Source organism: Anomaloglossus baeobatrachus, chromosome 1 (genome assembly GCF_048569485.1).
Source record: "Anomaloglossus baeobatrachus isolate aAnoBae1 chromosome 1, aAnoBae1.hap1, whole genome shotgun sequence".
Taxonomy (NCBI): domain Eukaryota; kingdom Metazoa; phylum Chordata; class Amphibia; order Anura; family Aromobatidae; genus Anomaloglossus; species Anomaloglossus baeobatrachus.
In genome coordinates, this window is record NC_134353.1 from 860,245,604 (window position 1) to 860,260,328 (window position 14,725).

At 42.7% G+C, this 14,725-nt stretch overlaps 1 protein-coding gene across 5 annotated transcripts in view; it reads right to left on the minus strand.

Annotated features, from left to right (window-relative positions):
* Window positions 1-14,725, minus strand: part of HOMER1 (homer scaffold protein 1) — a 170,099-nt gene that overhangs the window by 130,661 nt on the left and 24,713 nt on the right. For all 5 annotated transcript variants that reach the window (XM_075325749.1, XM_075325732.1, XM_075325739.1 and 2 more), the window contains exon 3: window positions 9,298-9,454. In XM_075325749.1, the coding sequence (XP_075181864.1) occupies window positions 9,298-9,454 (157 nt within the window). The remainder of the gene's footprint in view (window positions 1-9,297; window positions 9,455-14,725) is intronic.

Sequence of the window (14,725 nt, forward strand, 5' to 3'; positions counted from 1 at the left end):
TGATGCCGGATGTGGGTCACTAACGACGTGACCCCGACGACATATCACCCGATATATCTTACCGTGTGACACCAGCATAAGGCTACATTCCCACGTTAAGTCTTTGATGCTGTGTTTTTTACCACCATCACACAACATCTTAGGCCGTGTGCACACAGGGCATTTTTGATGCAGATTTGGTGCAAATTTGTTACAAAGTATCTTTATACCAGCAAAATCAATGAGAATTCTGAAATGCTGTGCACATGTTAGTTTTTTTGTTACTTGCAGACTTGGTGCAGAAAATAATCTGCAGCATGTCAATTGTTGGTACTGTTCGTTTTGTAGCTCTTCTACCCACTGACATGGTTAAGAAAAATGCATGGTGCAAAAACGCACCAAAAACAAACAAAATGTTATAATATATATATTTTTCATTTCAGAGTTTTTTTTGTTATTTTTTTATTTGAGACACCAGATAAGCACAGTCAACTAATTACTAATCCGTGTAACTTAGATGGCTTTTTTTGCTTGACCCTTGACAAGCAATAGAGCACACTGCCTCTGCATAATTAATACACTGAAAGTTATATAGGAAGGACATAGGGTTTGACAAGGTCATATAGAAAGTCTAAATAAGCTGAGGATTAGAGGAGGTTATGGATGACACTTCTGATTTAGAAGCTGTATTTTACCACTACTACGGTCAGAGCATATCTGACATTTGCATACACCTTATTTTTTTATTTAGCTATCCTCCTGGCATTGCAAAGTTACAATTTTTTGCAATGTACTTCATAACTGTGTTTTGCTTCACTTCTAACCAGTAACCACCATTTTACAGTGTTGAGTGAAATGGCCTTTTCAAGCTTCTTTAGAAGCTGCTTTGATCTGCAGCTCAGCCAAGATCCATAGCTATTTACAGAATACAGGATTTTTTTCTCTCTCTGAGCTTCTCTGCCCTCTATTATATTCAGACAGGGGAAATCCTGTAGTCTGTAAAACAAACATGGGATTTTTCCTGAGCAGCAATTGAAAGCAGCATGAACTTAGCATTGAAACAACACTGGAGCTTAGTGATTGAGAAAGCAGTAAGCAAAAGTATTTTACAAAAATTCATACCTTTAAAATGTCTGGAAGATAGCTACGTAATAAAAAAAAGTTTAGTTGCTATTTCATTTATGACAAGCATAACTTAAATAGGACCAAAAACCAGGATTTTCATACACAAACTAAAGATAGTGCTATACTGGCAATATCATGCTGATTCTATACACACCTTTAGTTGTGAGATCAGATGTATACTTTCTGAAATACAGGCAAGTAAAATTTGTGAAATGCACTGTTATTTGATGGACAGGTGCTGCAGAATATGTAATAGGTGGGGTCGGGTTTTGCTAGTTGTTCCCGCCCCTGTCTGTCCTTCCTCCCTCCTGTCCTTCCTCCCTCCCTCCTACCCCTGTAATAACAGAGACAGGGGGAGGAAGGACAAGTAGCCAGACAGGGGCGGGAATAACTAGCAAAACCTGACCCCACCTTTTCTGTAGCTGCTATCAATCAAATAACTGTGCATTTCACACACTTTACTTGCCTATATTTCAGAAAGTATACATCCGATCTCACAAATAAAGGTATGTATAGAATCAGCGTGATAGCACCAGTGTAGCACTGGCTTTAGTTTGTATATGAAAATCCTGGTGGTTGGGCCCTTTTAATGGGTGTCATACATTAGAAAAATCAAGATGTTACTTTTTGATAGGCTCACAAGTCATTGCTAGACCCAATGTGACTGAAATACTGAATATGAAAATCTCAGTAGACTTTGGATAAACCAATAGGGTCCAAGCATAAAATCCATACATTATCCCATTTCATTAAATATTATTTGTACAGATGCAATATCTAAAATGTCTGCATGGTGAGATAGCCACGTTTCGTTCCTCTCCCGCATTAGGTGTCCAGTAGATTGGTAGGGACACGTCAGACTTCGAGCTGCCAAAAACCTAATTCACAAACTTGCTCTTAGGAGAAACCTAGCATTCTGCAGTTTTCAGACTTGTATATATTTATATATATTTAGCTGCTGAAGCCAAACACGCCAACTTTTTTTGGGAATTTTTTCTTTACATGTATTAATAATTTGGCTTCCTCCATAAAGCGGCCTTACACAAGGATGCGGCAATGAAAGGATCAGCAAGTTTCATTCACAGAAAGAAGCAGAATCATCACAAAACCTCAAACATCTGCACTAGGAAACCGAAGACGAGCATTTGCTGACAAAGTCCTAAACTTACAAATATAGCTTAGAGCTAAAAGAAAAGTTAATTAAACTGACGGCCGACCAAAATGAATGTATTTATTTAAAATGTGTCTGCTAGACGAATCACCTCTCCATCAATGCTGAATTTTACTAAAATAGCAGACGGCTGCGGAAACTCTCAGTGGTATGACATATATATGAATGGGCCAGCCCGGCAAATGCATGTACCATAACACTGAAACTGTAGATTTCTAAATGGAGATAAATGTAGTGCTGGTAGGAAATCCTAGCGTCATGGCCAGAAATCAGCGCTCAAAGTCATCGGGAACTGTACAGGATCTCACAGTAAGCAGAAAGCAATTTTAGACCCTCAAAGTCAAATTCCACACATTGGGCTAATTCTCTAATATACTGTAATTTTGATCAACCATGTCTTAAGGCCGCTTTACACGCTAGGATTTATCTGACTATCTCATAAGCGATGCGACACACCGAGATCGTAGTTACGATTTGCCGAGATCGCACATAGGTCGTTTATTAGCGGTCACACGTAACGATCGCACAAGCGACGTAAAATCGTTCAGCGATATATTGTTTGCCCAAGGCGGTCGTGTGGATGTTGTTCGGCGTTTGCAGGGTGTCAAATGTACCAATATGTCTGCTGCATTCCAAACGATGAACAAAATTTTGAAAGTGAACAACGTGTCAACAATTTTTAACCTATTTGCGAGCGTTTGGAGTCGCACGTAGGTGTCACATGCAACGACATTGCTAACGATGACGGAAGTGCGTCACGGAATCCGTGACCACGACGACATATCGTCAGATAAATCATAGCGTGTAACGCCGCCTTTAGTATAAATAGTATAAAATGAGCAAAAAGATTCACAGAGCCCTGGTCCAGAAACCAAGTCGGTAGTTTGTGGTCACCAAACCATAGCCATAAGATCTTCCTCCACCTTCTGATATCCCCAGCACCTCTGATGATTAGTAGGTCCTGCGTAACATCACGCATTCGTTGTACTATAAATCAGAGAAAGCTCATTTGATATCCCTGGGGGCAGGATTCCATAGATTAGCCAATGCAAAATATCAAATCCAGGAGTAGAGGAAGAAAGCGGGAGAGAAGCAACGGCCGTCGTCCCCTGGAGTGCCTGCACCCGGCTTCTCTCCCGCATGTTCCTAGTGCACCATTCTCAATAAAGTGGACTGTTATGCAAGTCGTTGGTTAGTGCCGCTTTCTTCCTCTACTCCTGGATTTATTATCGGACTTTCTTCTGATTTCTAGCTTGCACCCTTTGCCAGCTCTACATGGAGTATCTGACCATATTCCTCACTCTGCAGAACCTGACAAGGTCTGGACCGTACTTTCCTGTTCAAAGCAAAATATCAAACTATCTTCTTAATGGTCAAGTGGTGGACAAAAAGCAAACAGCTTAGGCTGGTTTCACACTACGTCTTTTTAACATCCGTTGAAAACGTTATTTTAGCGGAAGTACGGATCCAGTGCAAATGCGTTTTCATTTCAATGCATTTGCAATGGACTCGCGTTAACATCCGTTCACCTGCGTTTGCCTGCGTTATAGTGCGGATCCGGTGACTTGCAGTTTTTTAACATGTTTCAAAAACGCTACTTGTAGCGTTTTTGAGCTGCGTCAAAATACTGCAAGTCACCGGATCCTGACTAAACAGCACGCGAACGCAGGTGAACGCTGGCGTGCTGATAGACAGGATCCTGCTTTTGTACTGAGCATGCCCAGAAAGTACTGAGCATGCCCAGAACCAGTCTCGCGTGATCTGTCTATCTCTCTACTCCCTCCCTCACCCTCTCTCTCTCTATCTATGTCTTTCCCCCTTCCTCTCCTCCCTCTCTCTCCCACCTGAGAGCTGCGGACACTCGTAACCAAGGTAAATATCGGGTAACCACTTCTCTTAGTTACCCGATGTTTACGTTGGTTACGCGTGCAGGCAGCCCTGCTCCTAGCAGCTGCAGACACTCGTAACCAAGATAAATATCGGGTATCCAAGGCCGATGTTTACCTTGGTTACCAGCGTCTGCAGCTGTCAGAAGCCTCCTCCCAGTCTAGTTCCCCTCACTCCCGATCACATGACTCCAATGCCCGCCCCTAAACATCCAGTGCAGGATCCTGCAAAATAACAGATGCGTTTGCATACGTTATTTGCTGTAAAAGCAGGATCCGTACTTCCGCTAAAAAAACGTTATGGACGGATGTTAAAAAGACGTAGTGTGAAACCAGCCTTATATGGGTTTTGGGTTCACTAAATTCATTCCGAAGCTCCCAGAGTTCTTCAAACGGAAGGGCTTCTTGCCATGGGAGTCGGCGGGTTAGATGGATTGTATAAGAATTTTGACCAGTTTGGGGGGTGATATGGATTGCAGCATAAAATGTTTTATCAATACCTTCTATCGCATCCTTCCTGGAACACAAGTAGTAATTTATAGTATTCTTCTTAGTATATTAATGATGAGGGGTAACAGGGCGGGAAAGATTTCTATGATTTACAGGTTCCTCTTTCATGAATATATTTTTAAAAAACATCCTTTGAAGTTAAAAGACAAGTGGGAGGCGGATCTTGGATCATTGATGAAACAAACAAGAACCTAGCGAAACGTGGCTCAATCTGCACTACTGTAAGTGGGGAATGACTTTGAAACGCGTCAATAAAGCACCCTTTCTTTTATCCTACGGATCGGACCATCATCTTATTCACGGCAGTGCAGATTGAGCCATGTGCTGCCAGGTTCCTGTTTGTGTTGTTCAGTCTTAGTGCTCGTTGACCTTGTGGCAACTGAAAACGTTTTTCTGCACTGGTTGTGGGTCACACAATCACACAAGGAGAGCGCCTGCTTTTTTACCATTTCCCTTTCATATCAGGTAAGAGCCTATTGCACTTGTTTCATCCCCAGCTTTATACATGGATCGATGGAGAACAGTGGAAGTTAACATTTTACACTGTTCAGCAAATATCCACTAGTGAGACCCACAGACATTCACAAATTTATTTGCTACATAGAGTACGGTACATAGGACCCCTCAATTTCTGCACAGAATTGGCTTTAGGGAGGATGCTAGCTGTCCTAGTTGTGGAGGGTCCCTGCGGATATTGTGCATATGTTTTTAGAATTGAGTCCCATTGTGGCGATTGTGGAATAATCTGTTACACTATTTGCAAGTCTGTGCTTTGCATATTACACTAGAACCTTTGTCTGCATATTAGGCCACGTAGATGAGATAACAGAGGGTGAAAATGACAATTTCATTGAAACAGAAGTTCTATCAGGCCAGAAAGCTTATCGCTCCCAGGTGGATTGATCCAGGAGTCCTGGAACTTAAAGAATTGGTAAATAAAATAAATGTAGCTATTAGATTGGAAGAAAAGCTTCCAAAACTTTGAATACATTTGAGGCGATATGAGGCTCACATAGGGCAAAACATGGGCATCTTTCCTCTTCAGTGGGTATAGTGAGGTTTAAGGTAGTTCCAATGAATCCAGTAATACCAAATGATCTTTCTTTTGTCAGTTTATTGATACTAGCCATGTATTTTTTGTGTGAAATGTGTATCTATCAGGCCCCCTTTACACGTCAGTGATTTTGGTACATATGACATCCGTTTTCATACGTACCGGAGACACAGACATACGCCGACCCATTAAAATCAATGGGTCTGCGCACACATTAGTGTTTTCACAATGACCGTGTATCCGTATGGAGCACACGCATGTCCGTATGTTCCGCACAGAGACATGTCCGTTTTTTCTCCGGCAGAACTGATGTCACACGGACCACACAGTGTTGTTTTCCTGTGTGACATCAGCGTGACAAGTACCAGAGAAAACACGTGCCTTTGAAATAAAATGATTTTCTATACTCACCTATCTCCGGCGCTGCCATCTTTGGTGCTGCTGTCACTTGCTTCATGGCCCGCTCATTATGCTCATGAATATTCACTGCACCGCAGATCCGGAAGAAGCAGCAGCACGGAAGACATCAGCACCACGCACAGCAGCGCCAGGGACAGGTGAGTAAAAAGTTCCTAATCTCCGAGTGGTATCACGAATAGCACACGGAGAACACACATGTGCCATAATCACAACAAACAAAGGGCCATACATCCATTGTTTCTCTCCATTTATTGCTATGGAAGTTCTGAATACAGCCCTTATAGTGTTATGAAGTCCTTGCCCAAATGCTAGCCTCCAATCCCTGGCTATCTGACCCTTCTTTTTTCTCCATCTGTGCAATCTTGCTAACCTTTGCACTGACCAGACACTATATTTTAATGCACCATTAATGGGTGCATGTATAGAAAAGGATCCCATACAGGTGGCAGTGTAAGCCAAGATAAAGAAATGAACTAGTTCAGGTTGTCCCTTTTTTCCACAGGTTGATATGTCTAAGACCAGTCCACAGTCACACTTGCGAGTCACTCGCGTCACATCACCTGGCACAGCCCGCTGCACTACATACAGGAGCGTGCGGCTTCATAGAAATACATGCAGCTGCATACTCCTGTCCGGAGAGCAGCTGGCCGTGCTGGGTGATGTGACTCAATTCTCGCGTGAGTCACTCGCAAGTGTGACTTCGGCCTAATCTGCAGTCAGATTTTCATGGAGTCTGAATGAGCTCTTACAATACTTGTTGATGACAAACGCATCAGTAAAAACTAATATAATAATGCCAAAAAGTTGGAAAAAGGGAGAGGTTTGATGAGCACTCTCTTCCACCTGAAAGGAAAAGTTAATTTAAGGCTGAGTACAGATGGCTGTATTAAAAATCAGGTCAGTCATGACTGTAAATTGCTCCGTGTGCAGCTCCGTGTGCTCACCTTTCATTGCATGCATTATTCTGGTTCATAAAATGGACCAAAGTAGTACATGCTGCGATTTTTTTTCCATGTAAACCATCAACTCGGGTGTAAAATCTTCCATGTGCCCTATCACACTGGCTATAGTGGGTCCATAGTCTCTGAAGGTGTTGTCTGTGGTGCACACGGACAGCGCTCGGACCGATTATACACTCGCCCTAACAAGTCCTAAATGTATTCCCATATTTTCTTGTACATTTTTACGGAGGTAAATTCCAACTTTATGAACAGAACTTAAAGCATCTTAGGTTTATATTGTGCTATTATATCACGAGACGTGTAGTCAAGTAATAGAAATGTGATAAGAAAATACGGGCACTATACATTTGTGTGAATGAACTCTAAAGAAACATCTACTTTGGACTAGTGATGAGCGAGCACTACCATGCTCAGGTGCTCAGTACTCGTAACTGGTGATGAGCGGGCACTAATATGCTCGGGTGCTCAGTACTCGTAACTAGTGATGAGCGGGCACTACCATACTCGGGGGTTCAGTACTCGTAACTAGTGATGAGCGGGCACTACCATACTCGGGGGTTCAGTACTCGTAACTAGTGATGAGTGGGCACTACCATGCTCGGGTGCTCAGTACTCGTAACTAGTGATGAGCGGGCACTACCATACTCGGGGGTTCGGTACTCGTAACTAGTGATGAGCAGGCGCGACCATGCTCGGGTGCTCAGTACTCATAACTAGTGATGAGCGGGCACTACCATACTCGGGGGTTCGGTACTCGTAACTAGTGATGAGCAGGCACTACCATGCCCTAGTGCTTGGTACTCGGAACTACGGATGAGTGAGCACTACCATGCTCTGGTGCTCTGTAGTCGTAACTACGGATTAGTGAGCACTACCATGCTTGGTACTCGCAACTAGTGAAAAATCAGCACTACCATGCTTGGGTGCTTGATACTCGTAACTAGTGATGAGCGGACACTACCATGCTCGGGTGCTCGATACTTTTAACAAGTGATGTGTGAGCACTACTATGCTTGAATGCTCAGTACTCAAGTTCTTTGTTGACTTCCATTATACTATATTCCAGTATAAACAAATTGAACCCATCCAAGAGTCTAATTGCTCCTAATGAGTACCCAGCACCTGACCATGGTAGTGCTCACTCATCACTACTTGGGATGTAACCATTGAGGGAACTTTGCAGCAAAAAATCCAGAGCTGCATCATCCTCTGCAATGTGAAATCTACAGCATTTCTGCAAAGGGTAAAATCTGCAGTAAAATCTTTGTTATGAACTGACATGCAGGGGATATCAAATCTAAGCTACAAAATTTGTGTGCAAAATGTTGGTGACAATGCATTGCAAATAGAGGTCACTCAAGGTCACAATTTTCTTCTGAGTAAGAAAGAAAAAAAATTAAAAAGTCAATAATTAATCACAAGCTGCTGGCGTGGAGTATGGGTGGGGTATGTGCACATGTTAAGCATTTGACGCACCATTTCTGCTGGCAGGAAAAACGTAGCATAAAATATGAGCATTTTTTATGATATTTTTTACATGTCTTTTTGATGCAGATCTTTCCCCACTCATTTATATGGATGAAATCTGCATCAAAAATGCTAAAAGAATTGACATCCTGCAGATTATAATCTACACCAAAAAGAAGCAGGAATCTCATTTACTTTTCTGGCATAAGAAAACCCTTCAGGTTTTGTGACAAAACTGTGCCGAAAAAAATGCAACAAAACCGCAACATGTGTACAGTCCCTTAGGTGTTGCTTCCCTTAAAGGGAACCAACCAACCGGATTTTCATATATAAAGTAAAGCCAGTGCTATACTAGCGCTCGGATGCTGAATGTAACCATAGCTTTTGTTCAGAGATTAGATGTTTTATTTCAGAAATATATGCAAGTAAAGTTCCAGCAATGCACTGCTAGGGGCGGCAATAGATAGCACGACCCGACCCACATATTCCCTTCCTGTTGCACCTGTCAATCAAATAGCAGTGCATTGCTGGAACTTTACTTGCATATATTTCTGAAATAAAACATCTAATTTCTGAACAAAAGCTAGGCTTACACTCAGCATCCTAGCGCCAGTATAGCACTGGCTTTACTTTATATATGAAAATCCTGCTGGTTGGTTCTCTTTAAATAAGGGTGTCTTCACCACATGGCTGAAAGAATTATCTTTTTTCTTTTTTTTTTACCTTCGACCCATCCAGACTAATTATCCTATAGACATTCCTTGTGCTATCGTAGAAATAGGACACAGTAACTGCATGTTTGCTGGTGGGAACCCAGTTCTTCTTTGTGTTTGGATCAATCTGGAAGACATGGGCTTTGGTGCTGAAGATGGGTTGCTCTCTAAAGGGAGAAAAAGAAAACAACATGAATATATGATAGACAATTAGACATATGATAGGCAACAACATACATGAGTATCCTTCAAAGTACCAAACTCACTGACACGTTCATCCCTAAGATTGCCATTATAAGAATGCTATACAAAATGTAACACATATTGTTATGGAATTTTTGTAGGAATATCAGTTTTAAAATGTCTTATACTTTATTTGGAATACTAAGAATCTTTTGCTACAGAAGAAATGTCAATCATTACTTCCACAGATGTAGATATAGTCTACAGTGAAGCCATAAATGTGTGTCACCTGCAGATTTTGGGCCTACCTTCAGCCATTTTTGTCTCTATGCTCACCTAAAGAGTAGCAACCATTTCAGAACACTTTCTGTACATTATAGAGGCTGCACAGTCCTACTGATCAATGAGGGTCCTGGTCCTGACCCCCGACTCCCACCGATCTCTGGAAACACCTCTCTGCAGTACTCAGCTCCTGCAGGTGTGTTCACAGAGTGGTGGACAAGCTCAGTAGTAACTCTATAGGTCTGTTTACCCCTCTCACAGTGCCAGATATGGACCCATAGAGTTTCTATGGAGTCTGTAAACTTCTCTGTATGCACTTATACAGGAGCTGGGCACTTCAAGGAGATGTTTTCAGAGATTGAAGGGGGTCTCAGCACCCGGAATTAAGTCATCGCCAGCACTGTGCAGCCTGTATAATGTTTTAAAAAAAGTATTTTAAATTATACTAAATTCTTTAATGAGTTGATTCATATTTTTATATTCATGTTGTTCCCCCTCTCCTCTCACACCATGATCCTTACACACAAAAGGGAGAAATACTGCAGCTGCACCCCCCTTCTTTACTTTTCTAGCGAACTGCTCGGTGCTCGATTGAGCGGTAGTATGTCAGGCCTGTTTCACACTGACATGTTAAAAACGCATTTGTCCTTCTGTGTGCCGTGATTTATGACACACATATATTCTCCATGGGTTATCCGTGATCCGTGATCAGTGATAGCACATGTAGATCAGGCAATTATACTCACCTGTCCCCGCTCCTCCTGTCTGTGGTGCTGAAGTCTCATGCTCTCCTGTGTCTGGCCGTTGTGTCTGTCACCGCTGCAGCTACTTCCGGGTCGGCTGTGCAGTGCATAATTACATATGCAGGAGAGTAATTAGTCGGCCAAGAAGCAGGAGAGATCAGCGGCTGAAGACAGCTTCGCTGGAGACAGGTGAGTTTAAAAAGCTTATTATTTTCAATGTCCGTGTTTTTCTGGTACGTGTTTCACGGATCCCACCATAGTGTGGTCCGTGGGACATCAGCGATGACAGAAAAAAATGGACGTCTCCATGCGGAAATCACGGACTTGTGTGTACGCTGCACAGAGACACAGTCAGTGAGAAATCACTGATGTGTGCACAGACCCGTTGATTTTAATGGGTCTACGTATGTCTGTGATTCTGGTACGTATAAAGACTGTCAGATACGTACCAGAATCACTGTTGTGTGAAAGAGGCCTAGGCCTCCTTCACACATCTGTGTCTCCGGTACGTGTGATGTCTGTTTTCACACGTACCGGAGACACAGGCACACGTAGACCCATTAAAATCAATGGGTTTGTGCACACGTGCGTGTTATCCCATGGATAGTGTGTCCATGTGGAGCATACGAGTGTCTGTGTGCTCCACACGTAGATATGTCCGTTTTTCTCAGGCAGCATGGGTGTCACATGGACCACACTGATGTGATCCATGTGACATCAGTGTGACACGTACTGGAATTTCTACACTCACCTTCTCCAGCACTGCTGTCTCTTCCACGGCTGTCACTTACCTCCGACCCCTGCTCATTATGTTCATCGCATATTCACTGCACCGAGGACCGGAAGTAACAGCAGCGCCAGATACATCAGCACCATGTGCTATACGGATGTCACATGAATAGCACACTGACAGCACATGCTGAACACACACACACACACACACACACACATATGCACCTATACCAAGGATCATGCAAAACGTGTGTGTTTTACACGGACGTATGAAAGAGGCCTTACAGAGTGTAATGGGAGTCAATGGGGAACTCGGTAGTAGTAGCACATTTAGGACACTTAGGCTGTAAACAACATCACTAGCAACATACGGACAGGTGTTGTCATGTTGAAAAACGGCTCCTTTGACATTTGGAGACCTTGCGGTCTACAGAATTGAGAGCGGTAGTGTAGGGAGATCAGGTCTCCCTACTCTACCGCGCAGGGTGCACAAGTTAAGATTAGTGGTGGCTCCGGTAGGACACCTACTAGTGCGGGGCCCGGTGTAACCTGCCCCCCCTGGTAGCTACGCTACTGCCTGTACCTGTACATCTGACTCATAACCCAATGTCGTTTAAAGTCCTTCTGATGGTTTGTACTGATACTGACTCCTTCAGCTTGGTAAATAATGTCCAATTTCACTAGCAGTATAGAATGGACAAAAATGGAACCAGTGTTACAGCCATTTCTTCTAAGTATCCCAGCAGCTGGTTTTCATCATGACAATGATAGGCCGCAATGTGGCTTGTGCTACTGTCCTAAACGTCCTACCATGACCTGTCGCATCTCTGGACTACTGAATAAATCAAGATATTTTGAATATTTCGTGTCCATTATTTCACCATTTGCATATTATTAACATGTCTATCCATCTTGTGATTTCCATAATTCCATGACTTTTTCTTCTTGGCGTTGTAATTACAATGTTAAGGTGTATATAAATGTAATGCATACAGTAAATCGTACGTTTGCACTGTTGTAATTTGGATTCTACGTCTAGTACTGAAAATCACTTGTGAGATCCACGATCAACTGCGTATCTCTCTGACTCAATTGAGTGGTTAGGTCTGTAGATTCCGGTTATATCCCTGGGCCAAAATAACTGATTTATATCAGTCTTTTTACAGAAGCCACAACTAAATTAAAATTAAAACTTAAAGGGAAACTGTCACCAGGTTTTTCTCTTATGCGCTGTGGTCACTACCAGTAAGCCCTTATATACAGCATTCCAGAATACCGTATATAAGAGCCCAGGCCACTCTGTACAACGTAAAAAACACCTATATTATACTCACCTAGGGGGCGGTCTGGTCTGATTGGTGTCGCTGCTCTTGGTCTTGTGCCTCCTCTCTCCTGTGATCGTGTTCCTCCTTCTTCTGAGGCCGTCTGCATAACACATACTATGTCATCCACACAGGCTGGTATTGATGTCCTGCGCAGGCGCACTTTGATCTGCCCTGTTGAGGGCAGATCAAAGTATTGTATTGCGCATGTTCGTGCGGTCTTTGACCTTTCCTCATGCCGGTGTATTACAATAGTTTGATCTGCCCTCAGCATGACAGATCAAAGTGCGTCTGCGCAGGACCGGAATAACGCCCTGTGTGGATGACGTAGGACGCATCATCCATACGAGGCTTAGAAGAAGGAGGACTGCGATCACAGCAGAGAGAAGGCACCGGACCAAGAGCAACACCCATAGGACCGGACCGCCACCTAGTTGAGTATTATAAAGATGCTTTTTATGTTATACAGAGCGGCCTGGGCTCTTATATACAGTATTCTGGAATACTGTATATAAGAGCTCACTGGTGGTGGCCGCAGCTCATAAGGGAAAAGCCTGGTGACAAGTTCCCTTTAAATTAGAAATAAAACTGATCCCCTACAGATAAATCTGCGCACATTTTCCTCCAGTTACTTTTTGCATTCGCTCACTGCCGCGGCATGCATCCATCGCATTTCGTATTTGGCAAAGCATCATGGCTACTTTTACGAAAAGAAAGCCATGATGACAATGTGAAAGGAGCATTATGAAAGCATTATAGAATTAAACCAACAGCAAATCAATAAATAAACGGTGGCTACTTTTTTTTTGTTTTAACATGACTGAATATACCCGAGAAAACTCTACGGATCAAACTGCTTTGAGAAATTGAGCTAAGGCTGGAGCGTGCCTTGAAAACGTATTTCTTCAAGGACGCTTATGTCAAAGAATTTTATTACAACTGCAACCTCAGTTCAAGGCCCTCACACAATCTAACCTGCCCAGACATATTTCATTACACAGCTCCGCTCTTCCTAAAGGGATTGTCCCATGAAGAAAACCTATATTACGGCCTATAGATGTCATAGAGGAAAGTCCCCTGCAAAAAAAAAGTGACTTACTGTGTAAGGAATGTATTCTTTCCTAGAACAAATGCACACAGGTAATTAATCAGGCTCTTCAGTGATTCTGTTTCCCAATTTAGGGTATAATCACGACATCTTTTTCAGGCGCGAGTCTGAAACCACCTGAAAAAGTGCCCTCAATATATTCAAAAGAATGAACATATCTTCTTTTAACCGCTTCACGTTTCCAAAGATGCCAAGCGGTTAGAAGAAGTGACCTGACCAACCTTAGGCATCTTCTGCTCTTAAAGGGAACCTGTCACCTGAATTTTCGCTATTAAACTAAAAGAATCCCCTTCTGCAGCTCCTGGGCTGCATTCTATAAAGGTTCATCTTGCTACTGGCCCCCCTTTCAGACCTAAATAACAACTTTATAAAATATTACCTTTTGCTATGGTAATGAGGTTTGCTGGCCCAGTGGGCGGGCTGTATTTCGTCTGTTATCCCCCCTCCTGCCGCTGTTCGCCGTCCCCCAGTGTTCACTTACATAGATGAGGCCGCCGCCCTCATGTTCCGCAGTGCTCCTGAAGCATCGCGCATACGCAGTGGCGATATTATTGCGCAGGCGCGAAATTATGGGCAGGTACTTAGATGACACTGGTGATGAATGTGAATGTCATCACCAGCGTCATCCAAGCGTCATTTTAAAAAAAAACTCAGATCCTCCATAGAATTTCAGAGAGCTTTCAAAAATAGCAACACTATCCAATACAAAATCACAAAACACTAGTATAAAATAAATACCCATTGCGGAAAAGACCAGCTTCGTGCCATGATAGAACCATCAGAATAAAAATTAAAATGGAAAGAAATAAAATAAAACCTAATAGCACCAATCTCCTTTGAATGATTATAGAAATTTATATTCACAAGGGAGCCAGGGTGTCAAGATTTGCCTGCCCTTGATTTACAGGAATGGCGTCGGATGTCATCTGACCGAGCAGCGGATTGTGTTTTATCTCAGAATAATGAAATGTGCAGACAGTTTTAGCGTGTACTTCTCCTGATATTGAAAATGGGTTTGAAGAATCATCACATGGACTGTGCCACATTTATCAGGACTTAAAGGGAATT